Below are 21,394 nucleotides of genomic sequence, written 5' to 3' on the forward strand. Positions count from 1 at the left end.
CTGGTACTCTCTCCTGGCATTCGGACTTTCAAGGAGATATGTTTCGGCCTTTCATTGCTTTGAGAAATGTGTGTGTCTTAAAGGATTGTTCGGGACTTAAAGAAAGTCCCAGAGCAATATGGACTCGTAGAGAGTTTGTTTCCCGTCTCTTATATTGACCTCTTCCATTTTTTCACGGGTAACTGGGTTCTCCTCTGACACATAAATGTAATATCAGACTGGAGTCTGGGTGTGTGCTTGGGGCTTACCACAGGGGACTCGTCTTGGCCAAACATTTTCAGATTCCACTATAAATATAAATGCTGACTGAGCAATGATAGAGCACTTCCTAATACTTGAGAATTTAGAGTATGGTGTAACTGACTGGACCTTTTGTCTGCTAACAGTTGCTGCTACTAACAGGACCCCCTTTTGATCAACAAAAACAAAATGAAACGTGGCTCTGGGTGCTCGGGATGCCCAGGAGGCTCCAGGTGGGAATGTCTTCCGACAGTGACTGCAGAAGCTGACCGCTGTAGGAGACTTGACTTTTTAAGAATCACTGAAAAATTATTTCTGCTCTCGTCTGAGTAGTCTTTTTTCTTTCCTGGGTAATCCAGGAGATGTCAGTATGCGGCTTCATAAGTGCAGTTGCTAACAAAACATTACTGTAAAGTCATTGCTTTTCTTTGCCATCATTTCATTTCTAAAGATCCCAGCATGTATTTGTCACTTTCAACAAGTTAAAGGGACCTATTGTGGGTGAGATACCCCAGTGAATTTGCTTTCTAGAGGGGGGAGCAGACTACTTGGGTAAAAAAATCCAGGTAGCCATCTATGTTTTAAAGAAATATACAAAGAGAATAGAAATTAGCAGGGTAGAGGTAGCGGGGGAGGTGGGGAGGAGGAGCTGGATGCAAGAGGATGGTCAGAGAGGCTGTGGGCCAAATGCCATCAGGGAGCTGACCATGTACTTACCCCAGAGAAGAGCTTTCCAGGGAGGGGAAACAGCATGCGCAAAAATTCCAAGGCAGAAACGAGTTTAGTGTGTTCCAGGAACAGTGCGGGGACCATTGTGGCTGGAGCAGATCAGGGCCAGCCAGTGAGGAAGATTGGAAGGGGGCAGCTGGGGCCAGTCATGGTGGGACTTGCAGCAAAGGGCAGGAGTTAGGGTTTAGCTCTGAGTGCCAGGGGTTGGAGCAGGTAAGTGACACAATGTAAGTATTGAAAAAGGTTGTCCCATGGAGACCAGAGGTGAGGGTGGATTTTCTGTTCTGCCTAACATTGGGATTTTTTTTTTTAAGCAAACTTATTGACATTTTAGCTTTGAAGTTTTAGAGTTATTAATACCACCTGCATCCCTGGGGATTTGGGATTCTGTGAAGTTTTCTGGGCTCTTTTGGAAGAGAGGTATTGTATGTGTAAATAAAAACACTGGTTATTAATAACAATATAACAAAATGATCTCTGTGTGGTCCCGTCAGTTAAAAATATACCTAATCATAGTGTGTACCATAGATCTCAGCCTTGCCAGCAGCTGAAGATGACAAGCTGTGAGAAATTCATCAAGTTTAAACCACATGGGGATTTCTGTGCAGAAATGGGGCACCAGTTCCTCCTTTCTTCATCACTGTTCCTGTTTTAGGGTGGACACCCAGCCCTGCTGTGTAGCCCTCTGAATCCTGCGTGGTCCCACTGACACTGACCTGTGCCCCTCTCTGACCCCACTTTCACCCCCCGCCCCACTCTTCCCTAAAGGTTCTTTCTGGGATGCCCTGCACCCCTCTACACCTGCCTGATTCCCATCGGTTCCTCAGGAGTCAGTCTGGTGTCCTGGCTGGGAAGCTGCCTGTGCTGGGCGTCTCTCCAGGCTTGCTCAGCACCCTGGTGGACAAACTACCCCTGAGAAAGAGCTTGGAGGGATCATTTGTGGGGTTCAGAGATAATCTGCCCACTCTTTGGAGGCAGGACTCAGCCATTTGCAGGTGCCCTGCTCTCACCTGATACGTCACAGCTCACTGCGCCCCACTGTTGTCACCATGCCTACCTACCCTCCCAGCAGCCATTAAGAGGGGGTCTTCAGCCCTTCTGGTTTTGTTTAGTTGGTAGAGTATTGGCCCTTGGACTGAAAGGTTGTGGGTTTGATTCTGATCAAGGGCACATACCTTGATAGTGGGCTCAATTCCGTGTGCCAGTTGGGGCGTGTGTGGGAGGCAACCAGTCGATGTGTCTCTCACATCAATGTTTCTCTCCCTCTGCCTCTCCCCCTCCCTTTCACTCTCTCTAAAAATCAATGGAAAAAATATTCTTGGGTGAGGATTAACAAAAAAAGGGGGGTGGGCGTGTCCTTCAGTGAGAAGCCCTGGGACCCAGGGTCAGAGTGCATGAGGCTGTGGTTACTGACAGTCATGCTTGTTTTGACTCCTTTATAAAATGCACATGTTAATTGCTGTCGACTTCCCCTTTAAGCCCTGGGATTTGTATGTGCAGGACTTGTACCCCAGGTGACATCCTGTGTCACCAACACTGGCTGTAATTTCTGGGGTGTGGATGTGCTCAGAAGCAGGGGCTTGCTTCACCATGGGCCTCTGGGAGTGAGGTCAAGCTTGGACTTTGGGGTCCTGGCGAGGACATCCTTGCAGGGTGGCTGTGAGGCTCCGACCGGATGGAGGAGGAAAGCACTTTGCAGCCGTGAAGGTCACTGCCAGTGCTCCAACGCTTATAATGACTTGGCTGTAATCACTCAATTCCCCCATAAGCTCTTGCTAGTAGGAGGCTTTTAAAAATATTTAATATTTAAGCTCAGAAATCTAAGAGTTTGTTTAATCTCACACTCTGATTTTCCAGTAAAGATAGCAGGGTGCTGAAATGATGCCTAAGGTTCCATAGCTCTTTAATGGCAAATTTGGGACCAGCTTCCAAATTTTGGGCCTGAGAGCCCCTTGTAAGAGTGAAAACTGACTTCTAAACCATCAAAAATTGAAGTTTGTTCCATGTAGCTTTACTGATTTTGTTTTTCTGTTGTTTGTGTTGTGTGAATGTCTGGGTTTTTTTTGTTTTTGTTTTTTGGTTGTTGTTGTTTTAATTGTATTCCCAGCAGGGTATACCCAGTGGTTCCCTAAGCCAGACTGATTAACTACCACCATTCTTGTCTCTTGGGGGGAATTGTGTTTAGACGATCACACCATCCCAGGAAGTTTCAGGGACATTCGTCCACCAGAATGTCCATGTGTGGACAGCTAGTGTCAAGGTAGGGTTGAATGGATTGAGTCTGAATCCTCTGAAAACTTACACATTAAAGGAATTCTATATTTAAAAAATTATAAATGTTTATTCACGTGAAGTTTCTTAAAAACAAACAAACTAAACAGCCCACCTGATTTCTTCCAAGGGAGAAATTGGAAGCGAGGTTCACTGTCTCCACTCCAGCTCCAGTCTCCTTTTCATGGAACTTCATTCCTTGCTTTTCCCTTTTCTGCCCATTTCTTGTTCATGTGTAATCTTGCACATGCTATTGCACCTCCTGAAATGTTCTGATTCATCATGTGAAACAAACAGGATCCCCAAAGGCAGCAACATGTTTCTGCCTATGTGTTTTTGGGGTCATTTTTTCTCCCGCACCTCTTAGGTATATTCCCATCCTTTCTCATGGGTATGTAATCTGCCCTTTAAATGCAGATGGAGAATGTCAGTTCAAAATCCTGCTTTTTAAACGGTCTGAGAGATACACGAACTGTCTTTAGAATGCATGCGCCTAGAGCCCCCAGCGAAGTAGCAGGACAGAAACTGGGACGCTGTATGAGCTGTGGCGTGACTGTGACTGGGAAAGACAAGTCTTGATGTTTTACAGCCATTAGAAGTGACAGGAAGACGGGGACAAAGGGGAACTGCTTATGCAATTGGAAAAAGCAGACCCCAGATGGCTTGTTTGCTGTAAGGACAGACTGGAGATGGCAGGAGAAGAAAGGGCGGGCAATGAGAACGCAAGTTGGTGGAACAGAACCCTCGTTGGTTTTGACAGCCCTTGCATCCCAAAGGTGTAGACATTTGGACTTGACCTGTCAGGGGTTGAAGGAGGAAGCTGAGGAAGCCAGGTGTCGCCCGAGGGGGAACGTGCCTGCTTCAGAGCCGGTGCTGTGCTGAGCGCCGGTGCCGCCGGGTTTGATGCTGGGGAGGAGCTTCTCTGGGTTGGTCTGTTTAGAAGAATTCGTTTTTCTTTAACCTTCCCCAACACAATTGTTTTTCCTGCAGGAGGAAGAGGGTTGCTGTGTACTATTGACGAATAAAATCAGATATCCTTTCCCCACTCTTTTTCTTTCCTTTCGTGTTCTAAAGCCTGAGCCATGTTTGTTCTCATTGAAAGGGTTGTGTCCTAATAGAGTTCCTAAATTCTCCTCACCAGCTCCTCCTTCAGAGTGCAGCAGGAAGTTCTGTGCCACCAAGCTCTTGGAATCCCGATGGTTTCCATGGCAACCCCTAGCTCTCTGCCCAGAGGTGCTGACTGTTTTTCAGTCTCTGGAAGCACTTGAGTGTGCCCACTGCCCATCCTGATGGGTGCTGCTAGAGGACCTTCCCAGGACTCCGAGGGCTTCCCTGAGGAACAGCCTTTAAAACCCAGCACCGAATCCTATGCACCGAAAGGTTGTGGGTTCGATTCCTGGTCAGGGCACATACAGACTGATTCCACAGATGAAAAAAAAAAAAATAGGTTGCCAGTTTGATCCGCAGTCGGGGCATGTATGGGAGGCAACTGATCGATGTTCTCTCTCTCTCTCTCTTTCTCTTTCTCTCTCTCTCTCTCTCTCTCTCTCTCTCTCTCTCTCCCTCTCTCTCCCTCCCCCTTCCCCCTCTCCCTCCCTCCCTTCCCCTCTCTCTAAAATCAATGAACACATCCCCGGGTAAGGATTTAAAAACAACTGAGCACTGAGCACCTGAAACTAATACTAAATAATATTTATTGGAAACTGTAATTGAAAGTAAAACAATGAAGAATCATTCATCAGGAAAAACAAAACAAAACAAAAAATCAAGCACTTTGCAGTGAATAATTTGTTTGCTGTTGTTGAAGTCAACGCACTACACGATTTTCCAGAGATACAAGTCACTTGATTTGCTGATCTCTATCTCTTCCTTTGAGGAATGTTCACTTTTCCAGATGAAATCACTGGAAACAGAATAAGCTGTGCCAGATATTCGAGCGAGTAGAAAAAGTGTTCCTGTTTTGCTAATGGTGCAAAGCGGTGCATTACCTCAGGTCTTACTCCCTGAGCACCCAGCATGGGGGAGGCGGCTCGAGGCTGGGGAGAAGCAGGGACCCCTCCTTTCTCTTGGGTGCTGACGGGCTGCCAGGCCGAGGCTGGAGGCAGAGCGGACCCAGGACCGGGGGCCCCAGCGGTGCTCAGGCCATGGGGCTGAGCGGCAGAGGGGCTCCCTGTGTGGCTGGTGACCTACAGCTGGAGACTGAGCCACATATCCCCACTATGGTTGCTGAACCCTTTTGTGGTTTAGTTTAACGTGTGCAGTAGTGTTTATAAAAGGATTCTAACCACTAGAGTTGAAGCATCTTCACATAAATGCTCCAATTATTTTTGATCTGTGGAACCAGTCTGTATAAATAAAAATGACCCAGGCTCTTCAGTTCACCTTCTCCCATCCAGGTCTTTCCCGAGTGACTGCCACGTGTCAGACACGGGAGGGGGACTAGAGCATGAACACAACAGACAAACCCCTGCCCTCCCAGAGCTTGCGTTCAGTGAGGGGGCAGCAGTGAGCAGCACAAGTAAGGAAACAATGTAGCTGTTGGAAGGAAGCTGTGCTGGAGAGAAAGCAGAAACAGAAGGGCCTGGGAGTGCCCAGAGGGGGATGGGTTGGAGACCTGCCTGAGCTGGGGCCGATACCCGCCTGAGGGGCGAGGGGCAGCCTGTCTCCGGCTGTGGGCTCCCTGGAGGAAGACCTGGAGCAGAAGAGCAGGTGTGGCTGTGCCTGGCAGTGCCACCAGCAGCAGAGGCCTCAGACTGGAGCTGGGGCAGTGGGGAGAGTGGCACGGGCATGAGGGCTGAGAGGCCGCTGGTGGGGTGAGCAGGCGGCTGCACTCTGCGGAGCACTCGGGGGCTTTGGCTCTGCTTAAGAGGGGAGACGTGGTCTGACATGTTTTCAGAGGGTCACTGTGTTGAGAATAGACGGAAGGGACGAGGAAGCTGGGACAGCTGATCGGAACTGACTGCAGTCGCCAGGGGAGAGGCGAGGGTGGATCACACACCTCTGGCGGGATCACACTAATTGTTTTGTAATACCGGTGGGATCAGACTGCCTGCTGTGCTACAACCCACTGAGCAGGTGGGGTTCCTGACCGTCAGTCCTTGAACTGTGTGTGGGCAGATGCCCTTTCTCGGAGCTGTAGTGTGGTCATGCGGTGCAGAGAGACCCTCCCTTCACTTCAGTGCAGGCCATTAATGAAACAAAGTGGAGTCTTTTTGTTAACTAGTTTTTGTATTTTAAAAATATTACTTGCCTATAGTCACAATTTTCAAATAGATGAGAAAGTTACGAGGTGAAATGCTAAAGTCCCCTTCCCACCCCCACAGCACTCCCCAGAGCGAGTCTGAGACCCACTGTGCTACTGGATGAAAAATTCAAGCCTCAAGTGTATATGGGATGTGCTGTTGAAAACCAACCACATGTGCGCACCCTCATTTCATACTTCCCTTACGAGTTGTTGTCATCGGCAGGCTGCTGTGGGTGCCTAATTGTTTTGTAATACCGGTGGGATCAGACTGTGTCTGCTGTGCTACACCCCACTGTTTCATCTGATGTGTGGGAACATCTTCTCATGTCTGTGCACAGTCCTTCCCACCCCTCCTCCGCTGCTGCGCGCCTCTCCACAGGTGGACTGGCAGTTTTCATTTTTATTTTGTTAATCCTCATCCGTTGATTTTTAGAGAGGGTGGAAGGGAAGAAAGAGGAGGGGGTAGAGAAAGAGAAACATAGATGTGGGAGAGACACATCGATTGGTTGCCTCCCACATGTGCCCTGACCAGGGCTGGGGATCAAACCTGCAACCCAGTTACATGCCCTTGACCGGGAATCGAACATGAGACCCTTTGGCGTGCGGGTTGGCTCTAACCACTGAGACACGCCAGCCAGGGCCAGTTTTCATTCTTGATGGCCAGGGAAGTGGTTTTCAGTGTGTATATTTTGTTGCCTCCATGAATACCTACATTTGACTCTTGGGTGAGTTTGTCTGTGGGATAAAGTTTTAGAAGAAATAGTTGGGTCAAAGGCTATAGGTATTTTCTTTGTTAATCTGTCACACATTGAGAAGCCTGTAACGGTGCGTAAGGGCAAGCATGAAATGAGGGTGCATCCATGTGCTTGGTTTTCAGCAGCATATCTTTTTTTTTAATCCTCAGCCAAGGATACATTTATTGATGAGAGAGAGAAGCATTGATGTGAGAGAGAAACATTGATCAGTTGCCTCCTGTATATGCCCTGACCAGGGAACAAACCCGTGACCTAGGTATGTGCCCTGACCAGGAATGGAACTGGCATCTTTTTGGTGTATGGGATGGCATTCCAACCAACTGAGCCACCTGGCCAGGGCCAACAGCATATCTTATAAGCACTTGAGGCTTGAATTTTGCACCTGGTAGCACAGATAGCAGAATCTGAGTTATCATGCAGCTTACCAATAAGCTGCAGAGTCTTCAGGGCCACCTCAGGACAGGCCCAGCACTCCTCTGGGACCTTGGCTGTTGCCCCTATGCCCACTTGCTATCCACCTGGGAGCCACAAGCCCCTCCCTTCTGTTCTCCCTCCGTTTCGTGTCAGTCTGCCTATGAGGATGTCAGCCCCGGTGGGCAGGGACCTTGTCTGTCTTGTTAGTGACTTAGAGAAGTACCCAGCACATAGTAGGTACTCAAACATGTGTTTGTAGAATGAATGGGTAAATATGTCCTTACTTAAGGAATGATCCTCCCCTAACTCTGGGCCAAACAGTGACTTAGAAGGAATTATAGTCATTTCCAAATTAATGACGAATTTTCCACCCTAATATAGTCAATAATATTATAATAATTATGTGATGCCAGGGGGGTACTAGACTTATCAGGGCTTACTTTGTAAGTTATATAAATGTCTAACCATTGTGCTGTACACCTGAAATTAATATAAAAATTGAATGTCAACTGTAATTGAAAGAAAAAAGCCTTTCAACTTGTTAAAAATTAAATAAAAGAATTTTCGACCCTGGATAATGAGTTTGAAGAAACAAACCATGGGTGGAGTGTGTGCTCACTCCGAGTCCTGCAGGGCAGCACAGAGCCGGGCAGCGTTGTGTGTGGGGCAGCTTCCAGGACACCTTCCTGACGCGCTGCCTCTGCGGTGACAGAGGACTAGAGAGGGCTTTCTCCGGAGGCTGACTGGGGACGCGAGCAACGGCGCCCTCGCTCAGAATGTCCTTGCTTTATAGTAATAGCCTCTTGGCCCAGCAGCCTGTTCTGTTGTTTTTCTTTTTTGGAACAAATTAAGGGCATTCAGAGGGAGCTAGATGTACTTATGTAACTTGTACCTTTTGTTTACTGGATACCTGTTATCAGGCTCAGCGGGGAGGAAGGAGGTTGTGCCGCTCCCAGCCTGGGCCAAGGGCACCCTCGGCCACCTCCATTAGCCTCTGAGACTCAGCGAATCATTTTAGGAGTGGCTCTGACTCACCAATGTTTAGATACGTCAGTGGCAGAAGTCAGTGGAATCCAGAGAGCTGGACACGTGTCTCCTTCTCTTAGAACATGTATTCAGCAGACATTGATGGGGGGCCCGCTGTGTGCCAGGATCACGTGGAGGAGCGCCGGTGTGTTTTCAGGAGTGGGAGGCAAGGTGATGGTTTGTGCATCTTTGTACTTTGATTGTCTTGCTGTCAAGCTTGCTGCTTCTACAGCCTCTGATGGGCAGACAAGGTTCAGACGGAAGCACATAGTCCCTGTCCCACGAGCAACTGAATTTAAGGTCTCCAAGGGTCTAGGCATGCGCAGGAGTCTCCCACAGGAGCACTTATGTGTAGCATTTGTTCAGAGTTCATAGAGCTCACTCAGCATTATATTTGAGTATTGGGTTTCAGTTTCTCTAGGAAGAAACAACCAGCCCTAACCGGTTTGGCTCAGTGGATAGAGCGTCAACCTGCGGACTGAGGGGTCCCAGGTTCGATTCCGGTCAAGGGCATGTACCTTGGTTGCGGGCACATCCCCAGTAGGAAGTGTGCAGGAGGCAGCTGATCGATGTTTCTCTCTCATCGATGTTTCTAACTCTCTATCCTTCTCCCTCCCTTTCTGTAAAAAATCAATAAAATATATTTTAAAAAAGAAAGAAAGAAAGAAGCAACCAGTCACCTACTGGGTAGTGGACAGGCTGAAATGCACTGAAGTGGCAGTCTGTCCTGTCCTTGGAAAGAGCAGTTCTGGCTCACTTGTCCCTTATCATCGCTGAGCCATTCCTAGCTCAGGAGGGAGGGAGCGCTGATGATGACCTTGCCTTCCAGAGGACAGGCTCTCAGGATGGCTGACTGAGTCCACAGGGGTGGAGCCCAGATGCCACACTGTCTTCCCAGGAACGTCACCGCCCGTGGAGAAGTACCTAGTTAATTATTAAATGCACATTTATGGGTTTGGCTTTGATAAGTACATCTCAGGAACACTCAGTACCATTTGGCAGTACAGACCAGAGTTTCACAGCATGGGCACAGCCTTGGTGAGGGGCAGGTTTGGCTCAGACCCTAGCAGAGGGAGGGAAGCAGGACCAAGAAGTTTACCCGGTCAGATCTCCTTTTGAAAGAATGGGCCTGAAGGGTCTCTCTTGTTGCCCTCAGGAGCCTTGGTTTCCCCAACTTTATCAGTGGGTACTAAAGCCAGATTCACATTTCTGCATGAAAAAAATTCTTAGTAATATTCCCTGACAGGCCCAGGGCCTTTGGGGCTATTTGGGCAGCGATATTACCTTCCCTGAGGGAGCAGCCTCCCAGCCAAGCAGGGTTCCCAGGTCTGGGAATGACGGGGCTGGTCATGCAGTGTCCTGCTGGAGTCGGCAGCATGGAGCCAGATGCCTGGGTGGAATCCCAGCTTAGCATTTACTAGAGGCCCCAAGCACGAAATCTGTGCAAGAGTAGGCCTTCCTTCCCCTGGCTGCTGGCACTGGCTTCCCTCTGGCACCTGGGACCTGGGCTTCCCTCACAGCCCTGGCTTTGTCCGGAAGGTCATTCGGAAAGACATTTAGTCTAATTAGCATATTATGCTTTTGTTGTTATAGATGAGCTGCAAGCTCTTAATTTGAATCATTGCACTCAGTTACCTCCCTGTAAAATGGGGACAATAATACATTTTTACAGGGTTTTAAGGAACAAAAATATTTAAAGCTCACTTAGACCACCTATTGATGATAAGAGTTGCTTGGTACCTAGGGGCTGCTTTGATGTTGCTTTATTCCCACCCTGGGCTCCCAGGTGGAACAGCAGAACCATGTGTGTTTGAAGCAGGCATTCTTGATTTGACACAAACACGGACAACTTTGGCCAAGAACCTTCTTGGTTTCTCTGTGGGGTTGAGCATGGCTCCTGGGTGTGGCCTGGTCTGCAGCTGGTCCCCACTCGGTTACCACACTCAAGTGAGTGCCCATCTATGAGAACAGAGTGCCAGTGTTTGGACTTCAGGGGCTTTGTCCAAGAAGTTCATTTTCTCTTTGTAGGCTGTGTCCTATGCCCTCTCCTCTTACCTGAGAGTTATTTTTCTGCAGCTCTAGGCCCCCAGGTCACACGTGTCCACCTCATCCCACCCTCTACTTTAAGGAGGGAATAGATGATCTCTGAAAACAGCTGAGAGGAAGGAAAATGCATTGTGTTGTCTTCCCATGATAGGACCATGGATAATCCATCCTTCTTCCTGTCCTTCCTTTCTCTGCCAAACTCTCTTTGAGTTCTCTATGGAAAAATAGATTTTTTTAGATTACAACTTTCTAGGTTACAAATACATTAAAAAAAAAAAAAAAGAATGCCCAATTTAGTACATTAAGACCCCTTAACATTGGATCTTGCCATTTTTCTTGCCTTATGTAGAGCAGGCATTCTGAGGTCTTATTTTGATTGTCATCGAGCATTTTCACATCAGTCAGTTTCCTTTTATGTATGGTATTAAAAGGGCAAAGAATATTTTTTCTGTTTGTATTTGACAAAGTTAACATTTGGGACTTCCTGACTCCCACTAATCTACTCCAGTTTCATTGTTTTTCAGTTTTATTTGAAAGAATTTGAGGTCTAGCCCATGGTCTGTCTGTATTCCCAGCACTATCTCAGTTTTTGAAACTTAGATCTTGAATGAATGAGGCTCACCAAGTGCAGCTGATAATGGCAGGTCTTCCTCTCTTTCCAATTTTTGTTGACACAAGACCATTGTGTCACTGAGTCGCATGATGTTTTATGGGTTCTTTCCTTCCAGTCCCTTCCTGAACCCAACTATGGCTGGTGTGTTCAGGTCTTATGGGCCCAGGAATAGTGGTTGATCATTGTGCCATATTGAGTCAGTGGTGTCAGTCAAATCCTGGCCATAAATGAACAGATCTAACTATACATTGTGGAGGACATTTTTTGTTTGAGCCCTGAAGGCTGACAGCTGATTCTATTACTTTTGTAAAATCACCAACCATGGATTTCCAGGGGCAGATGAGATTCCTTGGCCTCCCTTTGACCCATCTCGATCCCCTCCTCCCCATACAGATAGGAGGCCCCTCTCTTGTGTACTTAAACAGAGCCCACCTCCCTGTAAGTCTCACTCCAGCTTTTCCATGCCCTGTTCATGAAAGGATTCATTCTTGCTCTCTTGATATTTTCACAACATTTTATTCATTATACCTATGAACTTATTTAATTACTAGAGGCCTGGTGCACAAATTCATGCACAGGTGGGGTCCGGCTGGCCTGCCCCGATGGGGGCCCATTGGGCCAGGCCAGTGGGGGGCAGGCAGTTGGCCCTGCCCCCAATCAGGGTGTTGGGGGCCAATCAGGGGCCGGATCATACTGGTTGGCTGCAGCAGTACACATCATAGCCACTGGTCATTCCGGTTGTTCCGCCATTCCAGTTGCTGGGCTTTTATATATATAGATCTGCAATGTAGTATAATAGGAAAAACTTGAACTTTAGAATCACAGAACCTGTTTTTGATTCTTGTTCTCACCATTTATAATCTTAAGCAAGTTACTTGATCTTTAATTTCTCATTTGTGGAAAGGAAATAAAAATGCCTACCTCATGGGACTGTTAATGAAAAATAAATGAGATTGTTGAATATAGGTAACATTGTGCTTCAAAGGATGCTTAACACGTTAAGCGCCATGTGAGTCACTGGTTTTCGTTCAGGCCACTGTTGACTGATGATATACAATTTTAAAAATTATATTCTTCTATTAATAAATGTTGTGCAGAACTGATCTTCCATTAGTATCTAAACCGTGGCTGAGCCCAGGCAGAAAGGTGTTCCTCTGAGCTTTTCTCCATCCAGAGCAGGTGCCCTTCCTCCCTGTAACTGCTCCCTGGAGCTGGCCCGGCCGCCAGCCAGCCGCTTGATTGGACACTGTGAGACTTGCCTGAGCCAAACGCCCAGATGTCCCTGAGGAGCCTGGAGCAGAGAGCAGGCGCGCTGGGTAGATGACTTTCTGCTGCTGCAAAGGCAGGCTGGGTGCTTCAAGGAGGGCCTGACTCAGAGCACAGGATTCTGTGGAAAAGGGGGTGCTACGAAACAAGGTGGTTCGATGGCCCAGGCAGGTGGCCTGTTAGGCCTTTGTGGTAGCCCTGTGGTTGATGACACACTGCCCCTGTGAGGATGGAGCAGATTTAGTCAGCATGCTGTCAGGACGAGTGTGTGGGTGGCACCCATACGACTGCCTAGTTATACTTGCGTGCATTATAGCTGTGGCTTTGAAGTACCATAATCTGTCTTTGAATTCATTGGGCATACAGTGCTGTGTTTACCTTTGGAAGCTCCACCAGATTAAGCCCTCTTAACTAGCAAGTAGATTTGAGGTTATAGATCTTCTTTAAATTGTAGACATGATGTTACCTTAGCAAACAGGCAGAGTTGGTAGCAAATGCTGGTCTCTACCATTCATTACTTAGGCGAACCTTGGGCAAGTTACTTCTCCAAGGATCAGTTTTCTCAACTGTAAAGTATAGACCAAAGTAATGCTAGTAATACTAATAATAGTTACTGTCCTATATAATAAAAGGCTAATATGCAAATTGTCCTTCGACCAGGAGTTTGACCAGGGGGCGGGGCCGGCCGGCTAGCCAACTCCCATGTGTGTGTCCCCCGCCCCCCCCCCTGTTGGCCGGACCCCACCTGTGCACAAATTCATGCACCGGGCCTCTAGTCTAATAATAATCACATTATTATTTACTATGTCCATGGCACTTACTATGGGCCATGTATTGTTCTAAGCCCTTGTATGTATTGCCTCATCTGACCCTCTCAGCAATTCTGATTTACTTATTGTCTGTCTTTTACAGATAAAGCCTTTGCGGCATAGAGAGGTCAGATAACTTGCCCTCTGCTGCCCAGTGAGTAATGGATTTAGGATTGGAGCCCAGGAAGCCTGACTCTAGAGCCTGTATTCCTTACTGTGGCTCTAGACCAGTGGTTCTCAACCTTCCTAATGCCGCGACCCTTTGATACAGTTCCTCATGTTGTGGTGACCCCCAACCATAAAATTATTTTCTTTCTTTTTTTATTTTTAAATATATTTCTTTATTGATTCCAGAGAGGAAGGGAGAGGGAGAGAGTGATAGAAACATCAATGATGAGAGAGAATCATTGATCGGCTGCCTCCTGCATGCCCCCTACTGGGGATTGAGCCCACAACCCAGGCATGTGCCCTTGGCCGGAATCGAACCTGGGACCCTTCAGTCCACAGGCTGACTCTCTATCCACTGAGCCAAACCGGCCAGGGCCATAAAGTTATTTTCGTTGCTACTTCATGACTGTGATTTTGCTACTGTTATGAATCGTAATGTAAATATCTGATATGCAGGATGTATTTTCATTGTTACAAATTGAACATAATTAAAGCATAGTGATTAATCACAAAAACAATATGTAATTATGTGTTTTCCCCTGTGAAAGGATTGTTCGACCCCCAAAGGGGTCGCGACCCACAGGTTGAGAACCGCTGCTCTAGACTGTCTCACAGGGAATCAGGATTAGATGTGATAACATGAGTAAAGGACCTAGAACAGTGATGGCGAACCTTTTGAGCTCGGCATGTCAGCATTTTGAAAAACCCTAACTTAACTCTGGTGCCGTGTCACATATAGAAATTTTTTTGATATTTGCAACAATAGTAAAACAAAGACATATTTTTGATATTTATTTTATATATTTAAATGCCATTTAACAAAAATCAACCAAAAAAATGAGTTCGCGTGTCACCTCTGACACGCGTGTCATAGGTTCGCCGTCACTGACCTAGAACAAAGCAAGCCTTGCGCCTGCAGGTGTAGCAGTGTAGGGCATTCTGCCTGCCCACCCCTCCTGCTCCCTGCTGTCACTAAGCTGAGGCTGTGAATCCTGACTCTGGTTAGAGTTTGGATCTGGCTGTGTGATCAAACACAGGGTGATGGAAAGGAGGGTGGAGTCTCATCCCTGGGACAGGTCGTTCCATCGCAGTGACCTGTGCCTCCGAATGTGCTTCAGCTCCTTCCCTCCCGCAGGGGCGCAGCTGCCCCTCGCCCCTTGCCGGGCTGAGAACACTGCGTCTGCACTCAGAAACGGCCACTTTCGCTTGTTCGTCTTCACTCTGTGTAGCCGACCCTCACACAGATGGTGTCCAAAGAAACTGGTCTGAATTTGGGGTTTCAGTGGCTGAGATGAGTCAGCCATGGGTGGGGGAGGACAGTGCCCGGCACAGTCAGAATGTGCTGCAACCCTGTGGAGAGTCATGTCAAAGGTGGGATTATTTCCACTCACAGTTTACCCCGATCCTCTCCCTGCTGGATGGCTAGGACAGGCTGGGACAGAGTGAGCCCAGAGATGCAAGGGCTCTGCCCTCATTTGCTGCTCTCCTCACGTCTTCTGTGTCTCGTTCTCCAAGGGATGAGCAAGAGTGTTTAGTGAAGGCATCAATCTGTTGATCTCAGAACACAAACTGTTCTGAAAGCTCTTCTAGCCCTTCAGCAGGATGTTGAGGAGGTTTACTTGATAATGTGAAATACACATGAGTTTATTGACCTTCTCCCAACTAAGGGAAACATTTTAGACTGTTTTGTACGCAGGCAATGCTGGAAATGGAAATCTTCAATGGGCATGGCTTGCTTTTACCTTGGGAGTTCAAAATCACAATGATATGTTTTTCTTGTAGGTTTGTCTTCGGATTTGGAGTGTCTGCAGTTGACCTGCTGCTCCCTCACCCTTCGGAGAGATGTCTGTCACTTATGATGATTCCGTTGGAGTAGAAGTGTCCAGCGACAGCTTCTGGGAGGTAATGCCCAGGCTTTCCCCCCATGATACAGAAATCAGGCTGATGCCTGCCTGCCAGGACTGTGTGTGGAGGGTGGGGTCGGGGGATAAACATACCCCCAAACCAGCCAGGCATTTGTGGTCAGATTTGGATGGCAACAGGATGGCTAAGCTGTCAGTGAAGCTGCCTTGCTAGAACAGTCGGGTGCTTTAGAGGTCTTGTCAGTTTGTCCATTCACTGATCTTCCTTTTCATGTTCAACCATGTATGACTTAGAGTGAAATATACAAATCACTGGGCTTAGCCTGAAAGGCAGTTTTGCGTAGAAAAACAGACGGCGGTGATGTGATATGCTGGCCAGTGCAGGCAAAAGGCCAGAGGGCTAAACACACTGCCCTGGGGCTGGTTGGAGCATCTTCCTGTCTGTCTGAACCTATGAGGAACTCCCTTCCTGGTTAGATTATTTTGTGGTTTTGGTAGTCATTCTTCCTGAGCCCCCCTTTTCCTGCCTGCTGGTTGAAGTAAAGTCCTTTTTTTTTTTTTTTTAAATATATATTTCTTTATTCATATCAGAGAGGAAGGGAGAGGAGAGAGAGAGATAGAAACATCAATGATGAGAGAATCATTGACGGCTGCCTCCTGCACAACCCCTACTGGGGATCAAGCCTGCAACCCAGGCATGTGTCCTTGGCCAGTATCGAACCTGGGACCCTTCAGTCTGCAGGCCGATGCTCTATCCACTGAGCTAAGCCGGCTAGGGCTAAAGTCCTTTTTTGATCCAATTTTATTCTCATGGTAAAACCCCTGTAACTTTCCCTGTAGCCATGGGTTTCATGGAAAGAGCACTGGCTTTGCAGTTGGAAAGATCTAGGTTCTGCCCTAGCTGGTTTGGCTCAGTGGATAGAGCATCGGCCTGTGGACTGAAGGGTCCCAGGTTCGATCCCTGTCAAGGGCACATGCCTGGTTGCAGGCTCAATCCCCAGTAGGGGGATATGCAGGAGGCAGCCCATCAATGATTCTCTCTCATCATTGATGTTTCTCTCTCCCTCTCCCTTCCTTTCTGAAGTCAATAAAAATATATTTAAAATAGATGTATTTTTAAAAAAATGAAAATATCTAGGTTTGATCCTAGCTGTGCCCTTACTAGCTGTGTGACCTTGGGCAAGTTGCTTGACACGTGAGCCTCAGGCTTTTCATCTGTAAAGAGGGGATGATCCTGGCCTTTCAGGGAGGCAGCCAGGATGAAGTGAGAATGCAGACATTGGCTCCCACGTGGGTGCTTTTCTGACCCTGGAGGCTCTAGTGGTGCAGAAGGTGAGGATGATGGCCTGGGTCTTACTGGGCACGAGCACAAAGGAGTTGTATAAACTTAGAATAATTGAGTGTCTAATTTTGTCTGACATCAAATACCATCTGATATTATAGACTAATAGATAAGTGATCACAGGTGGCCAAGTTTAGAAAAGATGGGCTAGGAGCTCAAACTTCTATCCACACTTTTCTTTCCTATGTATTGGGGGAAAGCTCAATACTAACTTTTAGCTGAATACTTCATTTTATTAAAAGTATGTGTTTATTGATCACCTCCTGTGTGGTAGGCCCTTTGAGGCTCCAACGAGGAATGTGGCAGTCTGAGTCCCTACCCTCAAGGAGGGTAGCTGGCTTCCGCAGGATCAGAGTAAATGAAATAGCACAGGGGTGCCAGTGCCCTCTGTCCCTGCCCCTTCGGTGATAGCACCTTCCTGGTGGGTATCTGGGCCAGAGCTCAAATTTCAGTAGCCAGAGAGGCACATCGTCTGAGGGAACATTTCTTAGAAGGCAGAACACTTCTGACAGGGGCAGCGACAGAGTCATGGGTGTGTCCCGGCCTGTGGGCAGCAGCGGCTTCCTGGCATTGTCAGGTGCACTCCCACTGCGTAGGGGACGTTGATGGTGAGACTGGATGGAGCTGTGTTAGAACCGGGGGTCACAGGATGCAGTTGGTGGAGCCCGTGGGACAATGCTGGCATTCAGGCTGCCCCTCTGCCCACTGTTTGCAGACAGGCAGGCCCCGCGTGCTGGCCCCAGGAAGGCTGTGCCGCTTAGGACACTCAGGAGGAGCCAGTGTGGCTGTGCAGACTTCCTGGGAGCTCCTGGTGGGCTGGCCTTTAGAAACGCAAGTCCTCGTGATTCTCACCGCTGAGCCAAACCATAGACAGAATCCTCTAGAGCAGTGGTTCTCAACCTCTGGCCCTTTAAATACAGTTCCTCATGTTGTGACCCAACCATAAAATTATTTTCCTTGCTACTTCGTAACTGTCATGTTGCTACTGTTATGAATCATAATGTAAATATCTGATATGCAGGACGGCCTTAGGCGACCCCTGTGAAAGGGTCGTTCGACCGCCGAAGGGGTCGCGACCCACAGGTTGAGAACCACTGCTTTAGAGTCTTGGGGAAAATTTTTTTCCTAATGGAATGACATTGCTTCTAGTATTAATCAGTACCTGCCTTGAGCTAGGTGGCGATGAGGAGGGGATGGAGCACACAGAAGGCCTTCAAGAGAGACCGACACAGGCAGCGGGGCAGGTTCAGACACGTGCTCTGAAGCCAGGTGACCTGGGTTTGACTCCCAGGCTTGTCACTTCACATGTATGTGGCTTTGGGCAAGTTGCTAATTTGTCTTTGCCTCAATTTCCCAATCTGTAGAGTGGGAGTGATGCTGATACCCACATCCTGGCATATGTGAGGGTTAAGGGAATGGGAACATATAAAGTGGTGTCAGATGTCGGGACAGGTTCTGGCTGGGAGCCCTGGCCTCTGCTGTGGCGATGCGGTCTCAGCACACACGGCATGCCTGTTCCTGCAGGCCGCGTTCGGCAGCATCACTGTAATGACCCAGTTGATGACAGAAAGCGCCTGGGAAAATGAAGTAGCTAAATGCAGTGCTATTACAGAATTCTGCAGCTGCTTGGTTAAAAAAAAAAAAAAAAAAGGTGAAAGTTGCCAGAATATGTTATCAGCATATATTAAATCAAGTAGCTTTAACAAGCCATTGATTTAAGCTCTTAGGCTCCCATCTAAATTCTTAGCTGTCATACTGTCGGTAGACAAGAACATCTGCTTTTGCCTGAAGAAAGCAAAGACAAATGGGTTTATTGTCTCGGCAGGCTCTGTCCACTCCGCTCAGCTGGCTCACCCTTGAACGTGCCTCCAGGTGTGGAGGGAGCAGTGTGCTTGGGCTCAGGGTTGCAGGTTAAAGGGCATGAGTGTTCTGAGGGTAAAATAAAGGTCATCTTGAGCAGGCGGTTTTTAGTAGTTTTCAGGTTGGGGTTCCCGATAGCCTCGCCAGCACATGGCGGGATCAGGGACAGTCCTGACCTCTATGGCTTCCCTGAATCTGTTGGCAGCACACACGTGACCTGATACCAACCATTAAACCTTGGCTCTATGCCTTCTCTGCTCTCGGCCTGAGGAAGGCTCTGTAAGGCGGGCTCTGCCTCCTGGGTGCATGATCATGGGTGACTTCGCTTCTTCAAACCAGTTTCCTTTTCTGTAAAATGGAAACCAGCAGCACCCGCTGCCTAGGATTGTGACAGATTCGGTGATGTGGCCCCTGGGGCGCTGTCAGCACCCGCCCGGCTCAGTGTGGACAGGCCCTATTGTGATGCTGCTGCTGGGGCAAGACCGTGCGGCACCTGCTGCCAGGAGGCCTGCAGCCCAGCACGGCAGGGAGCTAACATGCACGGTCGTTACCTGTGCGGGACCAGCTGCGACTGCGGGCCATGGGGGCAGTGTTCGGAAGGACCCTCGTGGTCCCCGGGTGGACCAGCCAGCAGGAGTCCGGGCCGGGGAGTTGGTCTCGCCTGTGTGCAAGTGCAGGCGATGCAGGTGCTCTACGCTGGTGGTCCGGCTGGGACCGCAGGCGGCAGGGAAGCCGCCCCGGGGAAGCCGAGCTGAGCCTTGCCGAGCTGAAACTGGGGCAGGTAGGATGGGACACGCCATCAACAGCCGTCTGCTCCCTCTCCTCCCCCTGCCTTTGGCACTCAGTCCCCGCCCCTTTCTAACGTTATCCTGTGTTAGCTCTCCTCTCACAGCTGCGCCCGGTCTCAGGAGGCACTCTCACACCTTCCCCCAGGAGCTCCACCCTCCCAAAGCCCACCAGGCCTGAGCACAGCACCCTTCAGGGTGAAGGCCCGCCCTGGAGATTGCTCACTGTCTGACCCCACCTCCCACCCCACCCGCTGCACTTGACCCCTGGCCAAGTCTCTGCTCGTTGCCCTGCATTCTGTGTTCTGTGTTCCATTCCTGGTGGATGTCTCACAGTGCCCCAGGTCTCTATGCTATCACCACTTCATCACTTTGCCAGCACTGTTCTGTCTGGAATCCTTTCCCTCACCTCTCCATCAAGGTGGCCAGCCTCTTACTTGCCCATTAATGTGCCAGCCTCCTTGAAAGTCCTTGAAAGTTCAGCTCGGAGGTTGCCTTCAGTATACCTCCCTGCCCCGCCCCTCCCTCAGCCAGGCAGCCCTGAAGGGAGAGGATGAGCATCGTGGTCCTGTGCCCAGGCACATGCGTGTTGAGCATCTGTCTTTAGTGTCTTGATATCTGAGGGGTGAGCCTGAATGTAGATGGAGTTAGGGACATAGATGGCTTTGCAGTGCCTGTCACCTTGAGCACTCCTTTCTCCCCATGGCCCAGCAATGGTCACAGTGCCGGCACTTAAACCTACAACACGTGCTTCTGGAAACATCCTTCCTGTACTCCTTGCTGCTTTTCAGATTTCAAGGGTAGTTATTTAAATATAGGGTGGGGCAAAAGTAGGTTTACAGTTTGAATAGAAAATAGTATAATAATCCTATCTAATAATAGACAAACATGGTAATTGACTATACCTTCGCTACGCCTCCCATTGGCTCATCAGCGCAATATGTAAATTAACTGCCAACAAAGATGGCGGCCAATTTGCATACTGCAGGCAGGGCGGGACAGCACAGCCGCCAGCATGAGCTGCCATCCCGGGCCACAGGCCAGCCCCAGAAGCCCCAGAAGCCGGGGGAGATGGGGGTCCCCTGCCCAGGCCTGACACCTCTGGCGGAGGCATCAGACCTGGGCAAGGGGCCGACCCAGCGATCGGAGGGTGATGGAGGTCAACGCCTCTAGCCGAGGTGTCAGGCCTGGGCAAGGGCGGAGCTGGTGATCGGGGCGGGATGGGGGTCCCCTGCCCAGGCCTGACGCCTGGGCCAGAGGCATTAGGCCTGGGTGGGGGGCAGAGCCAGAGATTGGGGGGATATGGGGGTCCCCTGCCCAGGCCTGACATCTCTGGTGGAGATGTCAGCCTGGGCAGGGGGTAGAGCCGCTGATCGGGGGGATATGGTGGTCCCCTGCCCAGGCCTGACACCTCTGGCCGAGGCATCAGGCCTGGGCGAGGGGCTGATCCGGCGATTGGAAGGTGATTGGGGTCGACGCCTCTGGCCACGGCGTCAGGCCTGGGTGAGGGGCCGATCTGGCGATCGGAGGGAGATGGGGGTCCCCTGCCCAGGCCTGAAGCCTGGGCCAGAGGTGTCAGGCCTGGGGGGGTGGGGGGGCCCAAGCCGGCGATTAAACACCTTTTCTGACCCCTCATTGGTTAAGCTCCCTGTATGCCACTGGTAATATTCTTAGTAACTTGGGTAATAAGAATCCAAAAAGGTGATCTAGGGGTTTTCACCACACTCCTGGCGAAAAAAATGAAGGTCCGCTGCTGGAGGGCTAAGAAATGTCATATCCTGCCCTAGCTGGTTTGGCTCAGTGGATAATGCCTTGGCCTGCCGATGGCAGGGTCTGGGTTCAATTCTGACCAAGGGCATGTACCTAGGTTGCAGGCTCCTCCCTGGCTGGGGCCCAGGTCAGGGCTCATACAGGAGGCAACCAATCAAAGTGTTCCTCTCACTTTGATGTTTCTCTCTGTCTTT

At 49.2% G+C, this 21,394-nt stretch overlaps 1 protein-coding gene across 6 annotated transcripts in view; it reads left to right on the forward strand.

Moving 5' to 3' along the window:
- Positions 1-21,394, forward strand: part of PACSIN2 (protein kinase C and casein kinase substrate in neurons 2) — a 115,513-nt gene that overhangs the window by 75,264 nt on the left and 18,855 nt on the right. For 5 of the 6 annotated variants that reach the window (XM_059680795.1, XM_059680791.1, XM_059680796.1 and 2 more), the window contains one exon: positions 15,364-15,483. In XM_059680795.1, the coding sequence (XP_059536778.1) occupies positions 15,424-15,483 (60 nt within the window). In that variant the 5' untranslated portion in view covers positions 15,364-15,423. Of the gene's footprint in view, positions 1-13,516; positions 13,572-15,363; positions 15,484-21,394 lie in introns of all 6 variants that reach the window. The other variant, XM_059680793.1, reaches the window with a different exon arrangement.

The sequence above is a fragment of the Myotis daubentonii genome, chromosome 2, assembly GCF_963259705.1.
Source record: "Myotis daubentonii chromosome 2, mMyoDau2.1, whole genome shotgun sequence".
NCBI lineage: Eukaryota > Metazoa > Chordata > Mammalia > Chiroptera > Vespertilionidae > Myotis > Myotis daubentonii.